The 13,335-nt window shown below is 54.1% G+C and overlaps 2 protein-coding genes across 2 annotated transcripts in view; one reads left to right on the forward strand and one right to left on the reverse strand.

Annotated features, from left to right (window-relative positions):
* The window catches only part of SHARPIN (SHANK associated RH domain interactor), a 7,080-nt gene extending 4,297 nt beyond the window's left edge, over positions 1–2,783 (forward strand). Inside the window, exons 3-9 of the mRNA XM_007956116.1 lie at positions 1,549–1,662; positions 1,735–1,876; positions 1,953–2,043; positions 2,117–2,270; positions 2,352–2,455; positions 2,538–2,660; positions 2,727–2,783. Coding sequence (XP_007954307.1) covers positions 1,549–1,662; positions 1,735–1,876; positions 1,953–2,043; positions 2,117–2,270; positions 2,352–2,455; positions 2,538–2,660; positions 2,727–2,783 — 785 coding nt within the window. The remainder of the gene's footprint in view (positions 1–1,548; positions 1,663–1,734; positions 1,877–1,952; positions 2,044–2,116; positions 2,271–2,351; positions 2,456–2,537; positions 2,661–2,726) is intronic.
* Positions 2,784–4,035: 1,252 nt separating this feature from the next.
* Positions 4,036–6,266, reverse strand: LOC103210151 (cytochrome c1, heme protein, mitochondrial). Its single transcript, XM_007956072.2, has 7 exons — positions 6,138–6,266; positions 5,337–5,533; positions 5,130–5,256; positions 4,886–5,043; positions 4,639–4,799; positions 4,232–4,332; positions 4,036–4,140 (listed from the first exon to the last, which is right to left on the reverse strand). Exons 1-7 carry the CDS (start codon positions 6,264–6,266, stop codon positions 4,036–4,038), a joined length of 978 nt encoding a protein of 325 aa, XP_007954263.1.
* Between the last annotated feature and the right edge of the window lie 7,069 nt (positions 6,267–13,335).

The raw sequence follows: 13,335 nt of genomic DNA on the forward strand, positions 1-13,335 counted from the left end.
TGCTATTCATAAGGTTTTCCCTGGCCAATTCTTTGAGAAGTGGATGGCCTCTTCCTTCTTCTTAGTCTGTCTCAGTCTATAAGCTTGGCTGTTACCTGTGCACCAGGTGCATCTCGCTGGGTTTTAAACACCACAGGCTCAGCCTCAAAACTCCCATCTACATGTCACCACAGTAGGACAAACCAACAGACTGGAGACATTAGGAGATGGAATTGGCTGGATTTCAGGGCTGTTTAAATGGAAGAGAGGACAGAAGGACCAGGGACAGGAGGATGCCCAGGTAGAGCCCCACCTGGGAGGGACCGGGAACATTGGGACTCCAGGTAAAGGGGCCTGCCTGGGAGAGCAGCTGGTAGTGGCCAAGCTCTGGGATCTGGGCCAGTGCTGAAGTTCAGGAAAGGTCAAGATGGGAAGGAGGTCAGCCAAGGTCACCAGTAGAGAAAAACAAGAGGGGGGGCCACACGGACAATGCAGCGGGGAGTGCTGCAAGTCCCTGGGGCAGTGGGGAGGGGGATGCAAGCCAGACCTAGGCACTCAGCAGCTTGGGCGGGGAGCCGCCCTCACGGGTTCGTTTTCGCATGGTTCAGCTCCTGCTCCGTGTTAGGTGCTCGTCCAGGCCCTGGAGGGTCAGCAAGAGCAAGCTTGCACCTGCCATTCTGGAGCCTGCCTTTTTTTGGGGGATGGGTAACAGACATGCAAACAAGTCAGTCCTGGTGGGTGGTGGTGGAGCCAGTATCCTGGTGCTGGCAAAGCTGTGAAAGAAAAAGGGGTGGCCAGAATCCCCGAGAATGTTCGGATGAGATTGGGAGGTCATGGTGTGAACCACGTGACCAAGGAAGCAGCAGGTACCAAGGCTCCCAGGTGGCACGTGCAGGGAGCAAGCAAGGCCCAGCATGTGTGGCACCGGGTGGGGGGCCCTGCTCACAGGAGTAGTATCCCCGTCTTCGTGGAGACAGCTCAGTGACCTGACACCACGAGGAGCTGTGTGAGCTGCGTGGGGACTCCTCCCCACAGCGGCAGAGGGCAACAGGAAGCAGCATGATCAGTTCTGCAGAGCCAGTTGGGTAGGCCGTGAGCCACAAGGCTTAGTGGAGGGAACTGCTTTGTGCGGGTGGTGGAGCAGGAGAGGCTGGAAGTCCTGGTGCCACCGTACCCTGGGGCAGGCATCTGTTTGCAGCCTGCTTTGCCTTTGCTGTGAAATGAGGGGGCCCCCTGGGGCCAGGAGAGGTGGCCTAGAGGGTGGGGACAGGCAGGACTTGGGCCTGAGGACGAGCTACATGCTCCAGCACCTGTAGGCCTCAGGAGTGGCCTTCGAGGGGTCACAGGCCCAAGGCTGACAAGGAAGCACGGCTTAAGTGGCTGAGGCGGGTGCTGCCATGGGTCCGTGTGGAGGATGGAGGCAAAGGTTCTGGATGCCTGAGGTCCAAGCACAGAGGGGCCAGGGTGAGGGGCCTCAGATCCAGGGAGCACCGGGACTGGTCGTGGGGGCTGGGAGCCCAACTCCTTGTCCCTCCTCGGTAGTGCGCCACCTGCCCGTCTTCCTTCTAGGTAGCAGCAGCCTGCCCCCAGCCTTGGGCCCAGAGACTGGCCCCGTCTCCCTTCCCAGTGCCACCCGACCTGAGGTAGATCTTCCCCAGAGCCCTGGAGACTTGATGGAGAAAGGTAAGGGCAGGGCTGAGGGGCTGGTGGAACAGGAAGTCCCTGGCTGGGATGGTGGCATTTGTCTCCTCACAGAAGAGTTGGCAAGGCGCCTGGCCCAGGCGATCACGAGTGGGGACGAGAAGGGTGCAGCGCACACGGCAGCCGTCCTGGCCCACCGTCAGATGGCCCTCAGTGTCTGGCTCCAGGAGGCTTGCTTCCCGCCTGGCCCCATCAGGTGAGGCCCAGCCTGGGTCTTCTCAGTGGTCCTCCAGGTCCCCCTGGCCTGCCCCCTGACTCACCTTCTGGCCCAGGCTGCAGGTCACCGTTGAAGACGCTGCCTCTTCTGCCCACATTGCACTGCAGGTCCACCCTCACTGCACCGTGGCAGCCTTGCAGGACCAGGTAAGTGCGGTCTCTGGGGGGCCTGTGGGGGTGGGGCTGGGGCTGACACTACCCTGGCTGCCCTCTGCCCCAGGTGTTCTCCGAGTTCGGCTTCCCACCAGCCGTGCAGCGCTGGGTCATTGGGCGGTGCCTATGTGTGCCTGAGCGCAGCCTTGCCTCCTACGGGGTGTGGCACGATGGGGACCCTGCCTTCCTGTACCTGCTCTCAGCCCCTCGAGAAGTCTCAGGTCAGCCCCTGGCTGGGCTGGGTGGCTCAGGGAGGCAGGACACTGCCTGAGCTGGCCCTGAGTCCCACCTCTCTGCCACAGGACGCAGCCCTCAGCACCCCCAGAAGATGGATGGGGAGCTGGGCCGCCTGTTTCCCCAGTCATTGGGGCTGCCCCGAGCCCCCCAGCACCCCAGCCCCCTAAAGGTGGGCCAGGTACAGGGCAGGGTGGGGGCAGGGCTGCTGGGATCCTGGAAGGACAGGGCCAGCAACTGTGGTGCCCCCGCAGCCTGGCTGGTCCTGCCCCTCCTGCACCTTCATCAATGCCCCAAGCCGACCTGGCTGCGAGATGTGTAGCACCCAGAGGCCCTGGGATCCCCCTTCCGCAGCCTCCACCCAGCAGCCACCACAGGTACCGGGGCAGGGGAAGGGAGGCAGGGAAGCGCAACCCACAGGTCTGACCTCTGCCTCCCTGCAGGTCTCCAGGAGAGAGGACAGCCACTCCCTGCCAGGTCTCTCGGCGGACCTCTGCTGACGTGCCACATGCCATGTGGCCAGAGCCAGGCTGGAGGGCCCACGAGCAGGGACATTAAAGACACTTCTGAGCCAGCAGTGCCTTGGTGTGCTTTGTGGGCGGGGCTGTAGTCGGGAGTGGGAATGGGGCAGCTGAGGCTTGAGACCACCTGGGAAGAGGTGGGGGCTCAGCGACAGATGACAGCCCCTCAGTGGTCCCTGGTGGATGTCAAAGAGGTTCTGAACCAAGTTCCAGTGGTGCCCAGTGCCCGGGCAGGGCCCCCTCTGGCTGCTGGTCACAGGCTGGGATGTGGGTTGGACATCCTTTCCCTCCCTGACTGGCTCAGTCTGCTGGGGGGACTCAGGCACCTGCCCACCCCCCTTTCTCTGCCTGGGGCCAGTCTACTACTCATTCTCTCTCCACCACGTCCTCCCTGGAGTGGGTGTCACTGCCCTGCTGCCCAGCCAGGACCTCACTTACCAGGGCTCAAAAAAAAAAAAAAAAAACCACCTCATTTTCATTGATTTGATTCAGTGACCCCTCCTTGGGTTTCTGAGGTATACCACGGCCCAGTTTTCCTTCCGAGGAGTGGCTGGTGGGTTTGAACTGCCAGCCTTCAGGTTAGCTGTCAGATGCATTAGGCACTACGCCACCAGAGCTCCCTTAACAGGCTTAGGCAGGTGTTTTATCTTTTGTGGACAAGAGCTCAGAGGCCAGGTGTCCTCCCTTCCACGTTGCTGTGTAAACTCAGCCCTTGTTGGGCTGGCGGTCCTGGACTGGCCACCAGTGGCCTTGTGGACTGCTGGAAGGCGTCATCCATGAAAAATGCCACCTCCATCTAGTAGGACCACCAAGAGGCCCAGGGGATGTTCTAGGTGCTGCCTCCTGCTTCTCCACACCACCACCCTGCCCTTGTCCCACACTTGCTCTGTCACTTCTGGACTCCCAGCTACCCATAAGTCCAGGGCAGTGCTGCCCATGTGTGTCAGACAAGCCCCAGAGGTCTCAGAGTAAGGGCCCTGGTCCCACAGTCCCCACCAACCATGGACCCCTTTCACACAAGGGCTCCTGTTTACATGTTGAGAAACTTAATTTATTCCCACGATGGGGCTGGAGGAGGAGCCAGAGCTAGAACCTGGTCTCCGGCCATTCCCTCCTGGCCCAGAGGCAGAGGGGTCCGGATGGGTGGCCCAGCTGAGGCCTAACCAGGCCCAGGCTGGCTCCTGGGCACAAGGGTCTGCTCAGGCAGGACAGCAGCAGGTGTCAGGTAGGGTCACTTAGGCGGCCGATATGCCAGTTTCCGGCTCTTCAGAACTGACCACTTATGCCGCTTCATGGCGTACACCAAGGGCAGCAGCAAGCCCATCATCATCAACATCTGTGCATGAGGCAGGCTCAGAGGGAGGCAGCTAGACCCCTGGCAGCCCCCCTCCCTCTCAGCAGCCCTGTGCCCTGGCCAGCCCTCTCACCTTGAGCCCCATACGCTTGCGATGGTCGTGTTCTGGCTCCGATGCCCAGCGCAGGAAGGTGGACACATCCTTTGCCACTTGGGACATGGTAGCCGGGGTGCCTGGGCCGAGGAAAGTTGGTGAGGGCTATCTTTGGGGACCCTGCCTAACCTGAGGCAGCCTCAGCACATCCCTCCCTGCAGAGCAAAGACAGCCCCTGCCAGGGTCCCACAGAATGGGACCCACCAGGACACAGACCTGCGCTGGAGAAAGGGCTGTGAGGGTTGCCTGGGAGTCCCTTCAGATATGCAGGCAGAACCCAGCCAAAGAGAGGGCTAACCCTTAGTTGTTCAGGGCTATAGGGACGCACCCTTGGAGGTGGGGAAGGCTGGACCCTGCATGCTACCCCCTGGGTTGAGGCCTCTCACCATCATCGAACTCCAGCACTTCATTGTAGATGGGGGGCGCCATGGCAATGGCCTGGCCAGGGAAGTAGGGGTTGAAGTAGAGGCCTTCCCGCAGCGACACCCCGGTGGGTGGCTCACAGTAGCTCGTTAGCAGGGAGAAGACATAGTCCTCGCCGCCATGCCTGGGACCAGATCCGTGGTGCGTCAGCCCCACACACATCAGTCCCTTCTCACCCTCCCCCAGTACCAGCCGTGGGTACCTGTGTACCTAGCTCGCACGATGTAACTGAGGTCTGGGGGCAAAGCCCCATTGTTAGCAGCTCGGGCAGCCTCAGGGTTGGGGTATGGTTTGGGGAAGTAGTCGGACAGCTTCCCAGGCCGCATAAACATCTCCCCATCCTCATTGGGGCCATCCTGCACCTCCACCTGCCAGCGAGATGCCCCGTCACGGCCCCACCGTACACCACAGTGGGCACTCCAAGCCCAGGTCACCCGCAGCCCGAGCTCCACACCTCCTCGGCCAGCGCCTTGGCTTCCTCCTCCGTGTAGCACACACCCACGAGGTGGCGGTAGGCGATGTAGTCCATGCTGTGGCAGGAGGAGCACACCTGCTTATATACCTGGAAACCCCTCCGTATGCTGATGAGAGAGAAAGGGTTAGGGGCGCAAGGATTCCAGCCCGCCCAGTCCGCCCAAAAGGACCCCCGGCAGCCACACACCTGGTGTGGTCCAGGGAGGAGAGGAGGCCACGGTGAGACCAGGGGTAGCTGGGGGGGTGCAGCTCCAGGTCACTGGCACTGACCGCGGAATGCAGAGCCACGGCCAGCCCTGCACCCCCTGCCGCCAGCATGCCCAGCGCTGACAGCACCACCTTCCGGCCCCGGGACAGGCCAGGCTTCGACGACAAGAACACTGCCTGCAAGAGCCCCGCTCAGCGCCTGCCAGAACACGGCCCAGCCCCACCTGCGGATCGGACTCTCGGCGCCCAGGAACTCCTCTCAAGCACCGGGCACTGGGTACCTCCTTCCCCGCTGCCCGTCCACCCACAGCGCCGCAGCCCCCTCGACCGGCTCGGCCCCGAGGAGCGAGAGTGGGGCGTGCTCTGGGGCCGAGGGTCCGGGCTCAGGTGGCAGCGATCAGGAGAGCCGGGGCCGGCCAAGGTCACGAGCAGTCGGCCGAGGTCAGCAGCGATCACTCCTGGCCGTGGGCTGAGCTTGGACCGCGGAGGCGGGAGCCCGCGCGGCGCTGCTCCGAGCGTTGCCCACGGTCCCACTCGGCAGTGAGCCCGCCCTGCCGCCCCCAACCCGCGGAGCAGCGACCCTGCTGCCGGGAGAAGTGGGCGCTCGACCCGGCTCCCGCGCGCCCAGGGTCGGGAGGCATCCCTAGGGCCCGACCCGGGCGGGTCGCTGGGGCGCTGAGACCGCTTCCCCGCTGCCCCAGCCCGCGCCCGGAGCCTCCCCGCCGTGACCTTCACGGGGCTGCGGGGCCGCGCGCCAGGCCGAATCCGGCCGAGCGCTAACCTGAGGTGTCCGCAGCGGGAGCTGCCCGGGCCGCGCACCGCACAGCAGTCCCCCGGCCCGTCCGCCCGGGAGCCCTGCGCCCCGCGGACGCAGCACAGCCCCGCGAACCGCAGCCGCCGCAGCCGCCATCTTGGCCTTTCTCAGAGCGGCCGCCGCTCCCGTCGGCCCCTGCGGCGCCACGCGAGCTCTGCTGTCGCGAGAGTCTGGGAGCCCGGGGCTGGGCGGGGCCTCCCGGGATGGAGCGCGCGCGGGCTCTGTCCGCACTTCCTCTACGCGCTTCTCTGGGCGTCCTGGAAACAGACACGGAGCCCGAAGCGTCTCTCCATTGCCGTGACAACGCCCCTTCAGGGTGGAAACCCGCAGTCCTGAATCCGCGATGTGTCCTGCCCCCTATGTTGCAGCCGAGGGCAGAGCCTCAGAGTGAGAAACGGAGACCTGCCCAGGGCAGCACAGCGGGAGGAGGTTGGGGAAGGGGCTTATGTCCGATCCCTGACCTCCCGCGGTAGCCACAGGCAAGGCCTTGGCCCCAGGAGCAGGCGGCGGCGCAGGTGTGTGCCTGGCGCACGACCTGGGGCAGCTGAGCCCCTCTCCGGGCTGATGACCTGCCCTCTGCTCCGTTATTTTTAATGCACATACTATGCCGGAGCCACCAGCAGAACGATCAAGGTCTCAAGAAAACTACTTTCGTAGTTAGCGAAAATAGAGGAGTAAGGACCTCAGAAAAGTCCCCCCCCCCCCATAAAAGCAATGGAGTAAATTTTTTTTAGAACTCTGGAAAATAATTAACTGCTTGCAGCATCTGGGGAAGTGTGTATTAAGAAAAACGTTGGCCAGAACAGCAAGCTCTCCTTGGTGCCATCCCTGTCCTCCAGTTCAGCATTAAAACCAACACCTAAACCTGCTGCTGTCAAGGGATTCCTGCTCTTAGCGACCCTATAGGCCAGAGTGGAACTGCCCCGTGGGGTTTCCCAGGCTGTAATCTTCGGAAGGAAGATGGGGCAATCTACTTCCGTAGTGATACTGCCTCGGAAACCCAAGGAGGGGTCGCTATGGTCGGGTCCGACTCCACGGCACATAAGAACAACAACAATCTTCATGGAAGCAAAGCCCAACCACACCCACTGTTGCAAAGTCGATTCCGACGCACAGCGCCCCTAGAGGACAGAGTGGAACTGCCTCACAGGGTTTCCAAGGCTGTCATCTTCACGGAAGGTGACTGCCTCATCTTAGTCCCACCCAGCGGCTGGTGGGTTCAAACCACCGAACTTTAGGTTAGCACTGAGTGCTTAAACACTGTACCACCACAGCTCAGATCAGCAGTAGCCTTGGAAAATAACAGCCCATACTCCTGTAGTGATACCACCTCGAATTCCCAAGGAGGGGATGCTGTTTGATTTTTTTTTTTCTTGGTATTAGGATGAGCAAAACAATCTCATTCACAAAGAATTGTCATTATTTAACCTTACTGGTGGTTCCCTTAAGGAGCTCTGGTGGTGCAGTGTGTAAGGCATTTGGCTGCTACCCAGAAGGTTGGCAGTTCAAACCCACCCTTGGCTCTGTAGGATGAAGATGAGGCACTCTACTTCTGTAACGATTTACAGCCTCTTTGGAAACCCTGTGGGGGTCGCTAGACTCAATAGCAGTGGGTTTGGTTTGGTTTTGGTTTGGTGGTTCCCTGGAAGACCCCTCTTACAAGACTGACTTGGAGACTGCTTGGTGCCAACAGCCTTCTCCCTAAGGGAGTTGGTCCAAGGCAAGTGCAGGCAAGTGTTTTAACTTCATGGCACCTGAGCTGGCAGACAATGGTTGGGGGAACGATAAATTAACTGAGAAAATGAAAAGGAAATGCTGGGGAATGAGATGTACATGGGGTCTTTGAAAAGACTGGCACATTCCTGGGAATCTAGAATGCTGCACACATACATAGGGCTCAAGCTCCAGAAAAAAACAGAGAAAACCCCAAGATCTCACCGCTAGCCAGCCTTGAGGCTCTGCCCAGTGGAAAGTGAAAGCTAAGGCAGCATCGTAAACTACTTGGCTGAGTGGTGAAGGCACCCCCAGCACACACACAGCCCCTTGGGAAACAGTGGGAGGTTTCTTGATTCCCAGTGTTTAAGGATAATATCGATATGCCTACAAGGAAGACCAGTTCATACTACTATTATTCAAATTTATGCATAACCACCAAAGCCAAAGATGAGGAAATTGAAGATTTCCACCAACTTCTGCAGTCTGAAATTGACCAAATATGCAATCAAGATCTCTTGATTATCACTGGTGACTGGAATGCAAAAGTTGGAAACAAAGAAGAGTCACCAGTAGTTGAAAATATGGCCTTGGTGATAGAAATAATGCTGGAGGTCTCATGATGGAATTTTGTAAGACCAGTGACTTATTCATTGCAAATACCTTCTTTCAACAACACAAATGGTGGCTATACACATGGACTTTGCCAGATGGAGTACACAGGAATCAGATTGACTACATCTGTGGCAAGAGGTGATGGAGAAGTTCAATATCTTCAGCCAGAACAAGGCCAGGAGCTGATTGTGGAACAGACCATCAACTGTTCATATGCCACTTGAAGTTGAAGACAAAACAACTCCACATGAGCCAAAATATGATATTGATAATATCCCTCCTGAATTTAGAGACCATCTAAAGAATAGATTTGATGTATTGAACACCAATGATGGAAAACCAGAGGAATTGTGGGATGACATCAAGAACATCATCCATGAAGAAAGCTAGAGGTCACTAAAAAGACAAGAAAGAAAGCAAATGGAAGAAATGACAAGATCAAAGAGCTGAACAGATTTCAAAGAGCAGCTCGAGAAGACAATGCCAACTATTATAATGAAATGTGCAAAGACCTGGAGTTAGAGAACCAAAAGGGAAGAACACTCTCGGCATTTCTCAAGCTGAAAGAACTGAAGGAAAAAAAATAAGCCTTGAGTTGCAATATTGAAAGATTCCATGGGCAGTATGTTGAACGGAGCAGGAAACATCAAAAGAAGATGGAAGGGATATAGAGAGTCACTGCACCAAAAATAATTGGTTGATGTTCATCCATTTCAGGAGGTGGCATATGATAAAGAACCAATGATACTGAAGGGAGAAGTTGGGGCTCACTGAAAGAATTGGTGAAGAACAAGGTTTCAGAAATTGACAGAATACTCACTGAGATGTTTCAACCAACAGATGCCCCAGTGGAGGCACTTGCTCAGCTATACCAAGAGATTTGGAAGACAGCTACATGGCCAACTGACTGGAAAAGATCCATATTTGTACCTGTTCCAAAGAAAGGTGATCCCACAGAATGTGGAAAATATCTATCAATATCATTAATACCACATGCAAGTAAAATCTTATTGAAGATAATTCAAAATTATCAGCAGTATACTGACAGAAAGCTCCCAGAAATGCAAGCTGGATTCAGAAGAGGATGTGGAATGAGGGATATCATTGCTGATGTCAGATGGACGTTAGCTGAAAGCAAAGAATACCAGAAAGATGTTTACTTGTGTTTTATTGATTATGCAAAAGCATTCAATTGTGTGGATCATAAAAAATTATGGATAACATTGAGAAGAATGGGAAGTCCAGAACACTTAGTTGTTCTCATAAGGAACATGTACATAGATCAGGAGGCTGTTGTTTGAACAGAACAAGGGAATACTTCATGGTTCAAAATCAAGAAAGGAGTGTGTCAGTGTTGTGTCCTTTCAACATACTTATTCAATCTGTATGCTGAACAAATAATCTGAGAAGCTGGATTATATGAAGAACATGACATCAGGATTGGAGGAAGACTCATTAACAACCTGTGATATGCAGATGACACAATTTTGCTTGCTGAAAGTGAGGATGACTTGAAGCCCTTACTGATGAAACTTAAAGACTACAATCTGCAGTATTGTTGTTGTTGTTATCTGCTGTCGAGTCAGTCCCAACTCATAGTGACCCCTCCTTGGATTTCTGAGGCAGTATCACTACAGAAGTAGATTGCCCAACATTCCTTCCGAGGAGTGGCTGGTGGGTTTGAACCACCAGCCTTCTGGTTAGTAGTCAAGCGCCTTAGACACTATGCTACCTCAGTATAAAGAAAATAAAAATCCTCACAATTGGTCCAATAAACAGCTTCATGATAGATGGAGAAAAGATTGAAGTTGTCAAGGATTTCATATTACTTGGTTCTATAATCAATATGAATGGAAGCAACAGTCAAGACATCAAACAATGTATTGCACTGGGCAAATCTACTGCAAAGGACCTCTTTATTTAAGTGCTGAAGAGCAAAGATGTCTCCTTGAAGACTGAGGTGCACCTAACCCAAGCCATGGTAATGTCAGTTGGCTCATATGCATGTGAGAGCTGAACAATGAATGAGGAAGACTGAAGAAGAGTTGATGCTTTTGAGTTATGTATGCTGTTGGAGAAAAATGCTAAAGTACCATAGACTGCTAAAAGGACTAACAGATCTGTTCTGGAAGAAGTGCAGCTGGAATGGTCCTTGGAAGTGAGAATGGCCAGACTTTGTCTCACCTACTTTGGTCATATTGTCGGGAGGAACTATTCCCTGGAGAAGGATATCATGCTTGGGAAAGTGGAAGGTCAACAAAGAAGGGGAAGGCCCTCAATGAGATGGATTGGCACAGTGGCTGCAGCAATGGGCTCAGGTACAGCAAGGATTGTGAGGCTGGCACAGGACAGGGCAGTGTTTGGTTTTGCTTCACGTAGGATTGCTATGAGTTGGAAATTATTTGACAGCACCTAAGAACAACAACAACGTGTCTGATAAGTATTCAGAATATATAAAGAACTCTTACAACTTGACAATAGAGAAAAAACAGTAAAAAATGGGTTAGACCAGTGGTAAAATGGGCAAAAGATCAGAACAGATACCTAACCAAAGAAGACAGACAGGTGGCAAATAAGCATATGAGAAAATGCTCATGTGTCATGTGTCACTGTTGTTATTTGCCATCGAGTCGGACCCGATTCATAGCGATCCCTCCTTGAGTTTCTGAGGCAGTATCACTACGGAAGTAGACTGCCTCATCTTCCTTCTGAGGAGTGGCTGGTGGGTTTGAACTGCCAGCCTTCTGGATAGCAGTCAAGTGCCTCAGGCACTAGGGAATTACAAATCCAAATAACAATGAGATCCCATGTCACAGCTATCAGCGTGGCTAAAGTCCAGAAAACTGACAACACCAAGTGCTGGTGGAGATGTGGAGCAACAAACTCAGTCATCAGTGGTCGGAAGGCAAAATGGAACAGCCACTGTGGAAGACAGTCTGGCAGTTCTTACAAAGATGAACGTGGGCTCGCAATCAGCAACCGTGCTTCTTGGTCTTTACTCAACTGAGATGAACCGTGAGTCCACATACAGCCCACACGCAAATGCTTAGAGCAGCCTTATCCACAGCTGCCCAGCACTGGAAGCCAGCAAGATGGGCTCTGATAAGTGAGTGGATAAGTTGTGGTGTGTCCATACGGTGGAGTATCATCTGGCAACAAATACATGAGCTTTCAGGCCATGAAAATACATGGAAGGGCCTTCAATGCACACTGCTAAATGAAAGGAACCAGTCTGAAAAAGCTACTTTCTGTATGCAAAGAGAGCATGGGGCAGCGTCTGACTCCCTCTAACTTCACAATGGGGAGAAGGACTCAAGATCAACAGCCCAAGGCTGATTCCTATGAGGTGGATGTCAGACATGCTGCCACTTTTCACCCTTTCTACCAATTCCAATCCCAACTGTCCCTCCCGTGATACTCACTACTTCTCTGCTGGGTTGGATAATTCATTGCAATGGCCACGCAGATCTCACAGACAATACCTCACAGACAATACCCACGATAATGGTGTGTATTAGGGAAGTAACAGGCTATGATTCAGGATCTGAAATGACTCAGGATACGGTTATTTAATCAGGACAACTTCTTATCTGTGCTGCAGGCACACTTCTGTCTGGTCTCCACCTCTGCCCTGCTCAGGCAAGTGTTTCAAAGCTGTTTTTTAGCTTTGCAGATAGGTGGCCAGAGAGGCATCCCCCACTGCCAGCAAGCCTCCTGCCCAAAGACACTCACCTTCCTCGTTCCATGGGCCAGGAAGTCCACTACTCCATCTTATACTGGTCTCTTGGGCTGCTGCTCCTGCTGCTGTCTCCTCTCTGCTCTCTCTCTGCTGAGTGTTACAGCTCTCTCTCTCTCTCTCTCTCTCGTGGGTTGAGGAGGTCCAGCACAGGGACCTCAAGTCCAAGAATGCGGTCCACTCCTGGTTCTTCTTCTTGATAGTAGTATGATCCCCCTTTCCACATTGAAGATGGTTCATTTTAAGCCTATTGGAATGGCAGAAGTGACCAATGCCCACATTAGGGTCCATACACCCTAATTCCATGGCCCCACCTCCACAGGGTGTCACGTACCTTATTTACATTATTAACAAGCTATCCAGTCCCCTTGCTGGGCCGCAAGCACTTCACATCTGCAGAATTCCAGTCACCCGGTGGGAGTCACAAACTGTGGCTGCTGTTGTTAGGTGCTGTTGAGTGGCTCTGACTCATAAGGACCCTATGTGCAGAAGAATGAACACTGCCCAGTCCTGTGCCACCCTCACAATCACTGCCACGCTTGAACCCATGTCCACAACACCGTCAGTCCATCTTGTTGACGGTTTTCCCCTTTTGCTCTGACCCTGCACTTTAACAAGCATGACATCTTTCTCCAGAGAAGGGTCCCGTCGAACAAGATGACGAAAGTCCCAGAGACGAAGCCTGGCCATTCTTACATTTTAGGGGAATTTTGGCTGTACTTTCTCCAAGGCAGACTTGTTTGTTCTTGCAGCAGCCTGTGGTACATTCAGTATTCTATGCCAACACCACAACTCAAATGCATCAACTCTTCTGTGGTCTTCTGTAGTCGTTGTCCAGCTCTCACATGCATATGAGGCTGTTGAAAATTCCATGGCTTGGGTCTGGCGCACTTTAATTTTCAGAGTGATATCTTTGCTCTTCAACACTTCAAAGAGGTCTTTTGCAGCGGATCTACACATGCAAGATGTCATTTAATTTTTTTTTTATTGCTGCTTCCATGGGCATTGACTGTGGATCCAAGTAAAAGCAAATTCTTTTTTTTTTCACTCTTGCATTGGATGCAGACTTTTATTTATTATTATTATTTTTTTATTATTGTG

This window comes from Orycteropus afer, unplaced genomic scaffold, assembly GCF_000298275.1.
Source record: "Orycteropus afer afer isolate SDZICR_OR568_19922 unplaced genomic scaffold, OryAfe1.0 scaffold00574, whole genome shotgun sequence".
Lineage (NCBI taxonomy): Eukaryota > Metazoa > Chordata > Mammalia > Tubulidentata > Orycteropodidae > Orycteropus > Orycteropus afer.

Bases quoted from the DNA above. Each gene is read 5' to 3' on its own strand.
- LOC103210151 (XM_007956072.2), bottom strand. From the start codon at position 6,266: ATGGCGGCTGCGGCGGCTGCGGTTCGCGGGGCTGTGCTGCGTCCGCGG. The intron at 5,257-5,336 runs GTGTGTGGCTGC...CTCTCTCATCAG, and splicing joins TCCTCCCTGGACCACACCAG to CATACGGAGGGGTTTCCAGG. The intron at 5,044-5,129 runs GTGTGGAGCTCG...TCTCGCTGGCAG, and splicing joins CCAAGGCGCTGGCCGAGGAG to GTGGAGGTGCAGGATGGCCC.